This window comes from Arachis duranensis, chromosome 2 (assembly GCF_000817695.3).
Source record: "Arachis duranensis cultivar V14167 chromosome 2, aradu.V14167.gnm2.J7QH, whole genome shotgun sequence".
Taxonomy (NCBI): domain Eukaryota; kingdom Viridiplantae; phylum Streptophyta; class Magnoliopsida; order Fabales; family Fabaceae; genus Arachis; species Arachis duranensis.
In genome coordinates this window covers 52,919,991-52,927,399 of record NC_029773.3, presented here as the reverse complement: position 1 = coordinate 52,927,399, position 7,409 = coordinate 52,919,991, and the positions used below count along the sequence as shown (strand labels likewise).

Genomic DNA, 7,409 nt, shown 5'->3' with positions numbered 1-7,409 from the left:
GTGATTTCCAATTTTTGGTTTTCTATATTAAATTAGAAGGATTAATATAAGAACTTTAAAAAATTTAGAGACTTTCATGCATAGTTATAAAAATTAATGAACATATGGTGGTTCACATATGGTGGTTCATAAGAAACTCCAAAAAGTACTTAATAACTGTGATTCAGAATATACAAACAATTCAAAGCCCTGATAATTGACTCCTAATTCTACTCAACTTGCATAGTAGAATTTGCTTCCTCTAAGATTCCCAATAGTTCCTTTAACATTTTGCTATGCAGAATCAAAACGAGACAGGTAATGTTTATGCTATAGTTTGAGTAAGTTCACTATATTAGTGCTGTCACAACTTACATGGAAAAAACATCCGGTTTTATTCCTTGATGGCGAATGAATTTTCATTTATTCTTCTCTTCTTTCCGATTGGCTGAAATATCAATCAGTGTTTAGTGGTTGGTTCCAGGAGTCTGAATCGTGTTTGTTCCAGGAATGTGAATCGCGGAAGTCAGACATGGTTCCTGCCCCATGCAGAACAAAATCACTCATTAAAACAAAGCGCAGTATGATTCAGCTGTTCTCTTCTGTCATACTGATCTAGGTCAATAGGAAACTGCAAAGCATGTCCAATTAATCAGACGCTAAATAATGTTGGAGAAGGTAAATTGAATAAAAAATATTTATAATGGTGAAAACTCTGTACATCATTTAAACTACTCAAAATTGTTGTGCGTATGTTAATATTTGACAAGCTTCCATCAGGAAGTGGCTCAAGCTAATTCTTCAACAAAGTTAGTACTCTATGATCCAAAAACTCTAATTGGAACTGTTTCCTACAAAATAGACAAATAGTTGGTGGAAAATAACCAAAGAAAATATGCACATGAACATAAAGTATTAAGGAAACACCAGATCACACTTAATATGACAGAAAATCAATAGCTTACTTCGAGAGGATTTCTGTTAGAAGATCCAACTTCTTTAGTTTATTAATGGCAGGCTTCCCCTGTCTATTAAGTTCAGCATCCTCTTCAGTTGTGACCTCAAGCTCAGCCATGACGTTCTCAACTAATAAAGTTATTTCTGCAAGACTTCTCTCATTCTTCTTCTTTTTCTTACCTATCTTGAAAAGATCCTTAATTTCATCATCCTCTTCACCTTGCTCTGCCAAGAAAATCAACATATGTCAGGTGTCAAAAGCTTTATAGTAAAACACTCCAACAAAACGCATAATTGATTTCTTGAAGAAATTGTCTCTAACTAGATCATAAACAGAGACCGAATAGCTTGAAATGAAAAGAAAGCTTAAGTTACATCCATCACATATTTTGGTTTATAACATGCTACTAGTACCAAAACATTATCCTAATCAGAAGGATATCAAACACAATGGATCTGCTATTCTGCTTACAGGAGAATCTAGCAGTAAAAAGAAAAAATTCGGGAGAATTAATCACCAACCTGGGGAGCATCACCAGGAGAACGAGGTTCATCACTGCCTATAGTAACCACCAGCTTCCACCCCAGTGTCGTCTATAAAGTTGTCATCATCCACATTCCTAACACCCTCATGATCATCCTATATAATGGAAACGAAATTTTTAAACAGAATCATAATACTAATTTCTGAATTTGCAAACAGACTAAACCAAATCAAACAGTAGTAACAAATAAAAATAGAACAAAAGATAGAACTAGAGCATTATGAACAGAATCATAAACACAGAAATTGAAATCAGAATCATAAGAACAAATTCTAAAATTTTTTAACCCTCATAAACAGAATCCAAAAAAATTCAAACAACCGAATAAACAGAACAAAAAAATAATTGAATGAAATCAATGAAACAAATTCGTATGGAAAACCTAAACAAAAAATAAGTAGAACAAAAAAATAATTGAATGAGTTCAATGAAGCAGATTCATACAACAAGAACATAAAAGGAACGAAAAAAGCAAAATTAATGAAGCAAATTTATACCTAAAACTGAGGCTCCATTGAAACTCTAGAAGTGGAGGATGAAGGAGGAGACGAAGTACCACGTCGTTGACGACGACTAGAAGAGAGAAGAGAAAAGATAGAACAGAGATACTGAGAATGAACGACGGAGAGAAAGAGTCTAATAGCAACGTCGGGAGATGGGCTGAGACTGGCATCGAGTGCCGGATTGGACGGCGATGGTAATGACAGAGACCAAAAAAGAGTAGAGCAGGTGGCAGTGGCTTTGTGGATAAATTGAAAAGTGAGATGAAATTAGAGTTTTATTAGATAAATTTTAAAAATATTTGTAATAAAGGTAAAAAAATTATTCTTATTATTAAACTACAATATGAAGTACATTTACAAATTATTTTTTGTGCATATTAAAAAAGCTCAAAAACTTTGAACTTACTAAAGATAGACCCAATTCTTGATACCGTATACTTTTCTTTTAAATAAACAGAAAATGTGAAATTGTGGAAAAGTCTTCTTTCCTTCTCTCTCTCACTGGTCAAAGTCTTCACCCTCCCATTTCCCACTTTCGCCTTATATATGGCAACTACTAACCACTCATAAGCACACACACGGAATCCCTGTGCATCCTCAGCGAAAATCACTCGATTCCTTCTCTCCTTTGATTCTTCAAATCGTCAATTAAAAATCTTTTAAAAACAGTCAAAACTCACAAACACAACGAAACAGAACCATGGCTCAGCCGTCATGCTCAGCGGCGCAACTGGCACAATACTTCGGCCCCAACGCCACCAACGCTGCAGCCGCTGCAAGTCTCATCTGCGATCAGTTCACCGCCGTGAGTATGCAGTACAAAGACACCAAGCACGCGGTGGACAGCACCTACCTCCTCTTCTCAGCCTATCTCGTCTTCTCCATGCAGCTCGGCTTCGCCATGCTCTGCGCCGGCTCCGTCCGCGCCAAGAACACCATGAACATCATGCTTACCAACGTCCTCGACGCCGCCGCCGGCGGCCTCTTCTACTACCTATTCGGTTTTGCCTTTGCTTTCGGCGTCCCCTCCAATGGCTTCATCGGCCGCCACTTCTTCGGCCTCAAGCAAGTTCCTTCAGAAGCTCAGGATTTTGACTACAGCAACTTCCTCTACCAGTGGGCCTTCGCCATCGCCGCCGCTGGCATCACCAGCGGCTCTATCGCGGAGCGGACGCAGTTCGTCGCTTACCTCATCTACTCATCCTTCCTCACTGGCTTCGTCTACCCCGTTGTGTCGCATTGGATCTGGTCCACCGATGGGTGGGCCAGTGCCTTCAACACAGGGAACCTCCTCTTCGGATCTGGAGTCATCGATTTTGCGGGATCCGGAGTCGTTCACATGGTCGGTGGCATTGCCGGTTTATGGGGTGCCCTAATTGAGGGGCCCAGAATAGGCCGTTTCGATCACACCGGCCGAGCGGTGGCTTTACGTGGGCACAGTGCATCATTGGTGGTACTTGGTACTTTCATGCTCTGGTTTGGTTGGTATGGATTTAACCCTGGCTCTTTTAACAAGATTCTAGTTTACTACGACGAATCTGGCAATTATTATGGTCAATGGAGTGCTGTTGGTAGGACCGCAGTAACTACAACCTTAGCCGGTTGTACGGCCGCCCTAACAACACTTTTTGGGAAAAGGATATTGTCTGGTCACTGGAACGTGACTGATGTTTGTAACGGGTTGCTAGGCGGGTTCGCAGCGATCACGGCCGGATGCTCTGTCGTGGAGCCTTGGGCTGCAATTGTGTGCGGCTTTTTTGCCTCCTTGGTTTTGATTGGCTGCAATAAATTGGCTGAAAAAGTCAAATATGACGACCCGTTGGAGGCCGCTCAGCTTCATGGCGGCTGCGGCGCGTGGGGTGTGATTTTCACCGCTCTCTTTGCGAAGGAGGAGTATGTGAAACAGGTCTACGGGTCGGGTCGGGGGCACGGGCTGTTGATGGGTGGTGGCGGAAAACTGCTGGCGGCGCATGTGATTCAGATTCTGGTTATTACTGGTTGGGTGAGTGCTACAATGGGTCCACTTTTCTTTGTTTTGAATAAGATGAAGTTGCTTCGGATCTCACCGGAGGATGAACTCGCGGGTATGGATCTGACCCGACATGGTGGGTTTGCTTATGCTTACGAGGACGATGAATCGCACAAGCATGGGATTCAGTTGAAAAGAATTGAGCCAAACGCTTCCTCAACTCCTACCACAGAATGATGATAAGTTTTTCATATTTGCACTTGCATATCATGTATTTTTGCTAGGTATAAAAATAAGATTTGTCTTTTTGTTATTTTGTCTCCCTCGTTCTCTTTGTTTGGGCTTTGTAAATGTAATATTAATTAGGTAAATTTTATAATGGTTACAAAACTTTAAGCATATTTAAAAAATTTTGTTAAAATTATAATATTATTTTAATATTAATGTTTTAATTTAATTATATTTTTAACAAATAGTCAAATATTAAATATAAATGTAATTTTAGTTACAATTTTACCTATAAGTTTCATGATTTGTTAATTTAATTATATAAATTTATTTGTAGCATTGTACTTTTTGTCATGTGTTAAAATTAAGTCACATAATATAAATACAAATGCAAAGAAAGAAAAAGTAAAAGAAAGACAAGGGAAGTTAGACAAGTGGAGTTGTTCAATACAAATTTTCTGGGTTTTTTAGTTAATATTTAATTTAGTTTCTAAATTTATCTGTAAATCTCAATTAATATTTAATAAATTTATATTCTAATTTTTAAAAATTCTCTCTAATATGGTTTAACTGAAATATTCTTCTAGTATAATTGATATTTTTAAAATTCTAATTTTCTTCTATTTTAAAAGTTTTGAAAATTTTTTATTTAATTATGCTATAAATAGTAACATTTTATTTTATTTAATACATAGTAAGTTTAGACAACAATAAAAATTTATGTGTATTGACATATTTGACCATTCACATATATATTAAATTGTATTAACACAAAATTAAAGAGGGAGTAAATTTTTTTTTTCTAGGAAAAGAATTTAATAATGAATTTTTCTAAAATAAATACAAATAAAAATTAAGAATCAAGAATTATGAATTAGGTCAAAAAATTACGTATGTTTTAAAAAGATTTTTTTAATCAATGAACATTTTAAAAAATTAAGAATTACTAAAAAGTTCTTTCACTTTATTTTACATTATTTTATTAATAACAAATAAAAAAAAAGAATAATATAGCTAACAGAAAAATAATTGACTGAAAATATGTATCATATTTTATATACCATGATATCATTACTAAAATATGTATAAGCTAAGTAGTTAAAGTGGTGAGATGATAATTTTTTTTTATTACTTGAATGTAAATGACAATAGTATACTTGAATGTCAATGACAATAGCACAGAGATCTAAATAAAACTAAACACTCATATTACATACCATGTCAACAAAAATAAATAAAAAAGAAACTTTTAATAGGACAATAACATGAAAATAAAAGTATTATTTTTGGTGGAAAAAATTGATCCACATATAGCATATCTCTCCGGACTTACATGTATAATAATTGTTCATACCCTAATTCAATAAATAAAAGCCATTCTCAATAGAGATAAAAGACCCACCAAAAAAGGTGACCTTCACAGGTAGCTGCTCCCGAGAATCTCGACTGAAAATTTTATCTTCTCTAATAAGATAAGTCCTAACAAACTCTCAAGATAAAGGGAACAATTAGCCATCAGAAAAGATGGAATTACTCCAACAAAAGTGGTTATCGACTCTACTATAAATTCACTAACACCTCTCAGATATAGACACATTCTGATCTACTAAAAACCTTCCTAAAATTCTTGCAAATTTAAGCATCGGAGTCTCTTGTAGGTATCACCCCAAATAACTCAGACAGGCGGCACCTCAGCACTAAAGAGGTCGGATGCTACCATACTAAGGGATCTGGACCTCATGTTCAGCCCCAAATCAATGTTTTAGGTAACCTTCGGAATATTGGCGCCATTGCCAGGGACTTGGAATTCGCCTATTGACAATTGCGGACCACTAGCATGAGTACGGTCACTCAGCATCTGAATCTGAGCAAGAAGCTCAACTAGAAGGCCAGGCCATCATACTCCTGCCTCTACCACAAAACCCTCATGGGCCTCACGGGGAAGGGACTTTGGGAAATCTTCACCCAAGGAGGATCCATTCTGAAGTCCATGAAGAACTGAATATTGATGGTTTAGAAGTTATAATAAATTCTCGTTGTAAGTATAGTTTCTAAACCAAGAAATCAACCTTTCTTAAAAATATTTTGGTTGTCACAAGTAACAAACCCCTTTGAAATTGATAACCGAAGTATTTAAACCTCGAGTCATTTTCTCAAGGAATTGCAGGGATATATTCTTATTATTGGTTGAGTTTGTGTAAATTGGGGTTTTGGATTAAGAAATAAGAAGAGTGAATTGCAGAGAAAAAAACAATAACAATAAAAAGCATTGACTAAGAGAAGATTGATCGGAAGTTCTATCCTTGTTGGAATTTTCTCAAGATCAATTAATAATTGGTAGTTGTTTCTACTTAGTTAACCCTCAACGAATAAAGGAAAGTCAAGTTAAAAGTCAACTTCTATTCACAAGTCCTAATCCTCTCCCTTGGGAAGGATTAGAGTTAGTGACTAACAAGCCAACCAACAATGAACCAATTACAATTGAACTCTTGAGTATTCCAACTCAAGGTTCTCCTTTTAATCAACTCCCAATCAAATTGGGAGTCTACTCTATCAACATGCATACCATCTTCGTTGTTGGGAGAAGGGAGTAGAAAAGAGACATGATAATAAAATTGAGAAAAATTAAATAAATAATAAAATTAAATGAAAAAGTACTCTTTGCATTAATAATTTAAATGAACATTGAACCTGGAGCTCAGAAGAATTGTAAGTTGAAATAATAATAAATCCTAAATCCTTTAAAAGGGATCATAATCCTAAGAGAGAGGAGAGAGAGGAGAGAGCCTCTCTCTCTAAAGCTACATCTAAATTATGAAAAATGAATTATGAGTCCTCTCTTTCATTCTTCCACTTTGTAGTCTTTAATCTGTGTTTTCTAGGCTTGAAACTGGGCCGAAAATAACCCAGAATTCGCTGGTTATGAAATCTGCCACGCTGATTTTCGCAGATACGACGTGTTCGTGTGGAGCACGGGTTTGCGTCGTCTATCTGTACTGCCACTATGGCAAATTATATATCAAATCGAAGCCCCAAATGTTAGCTTTCCAACGCAACTGGAACCGTGTCATTTGAACTTCTGTAGCTCAAGTTATGACCGTTTGAGTGCGAAGAGGTCAGGCTGACAGCTTTGGCAATTCCTTCAGTTTCTTGTATTCCTTCCACTTTTGCATGCTTCCTTTCCATCCTCTAAGCCATTCCTGCCCTATAATCTCTGAAATCACTTAA

At 36.4% G+C, this 7,409-nt stretch overlaps 1 protein-coding gene across 1 annotated transcript; it reads left to right on the top strand.

The window, feature by feature from the left end:
- The first annotated feature begins 2,477 nt into the window (after nucleotides 1-2,477).
- Nucleotides 2,478-4,266, top strand: LOC107474411 (ammonium transporter 1 member 1). Its single transcript, XM_016094036.3, has one exon. It carries the CDS (start codon nucleotides 2,685-2,687, stop codon nucleotides 4,188-4,190), a length of 1,506 nt encoding a protein of 501 aa, XP_015949522.1. The 5' UTR covers nucleotides 2,478-2,684; the 3' UTR covers nucleotides 4,191-4,266.
- Nucleotides 4,267-7,409: the final 3,143 nt, after the last annotated feature.

What these genes read in the sequence shown, in the direction of transcription:
- LOC107474411 (XM_016094036.3), top strand. Translation starts at nt 2,685, where the DNA reads ATGGCTCAGCCGTCATGCTCAGCGGCGCAACTGGCACAATACTTCGGC.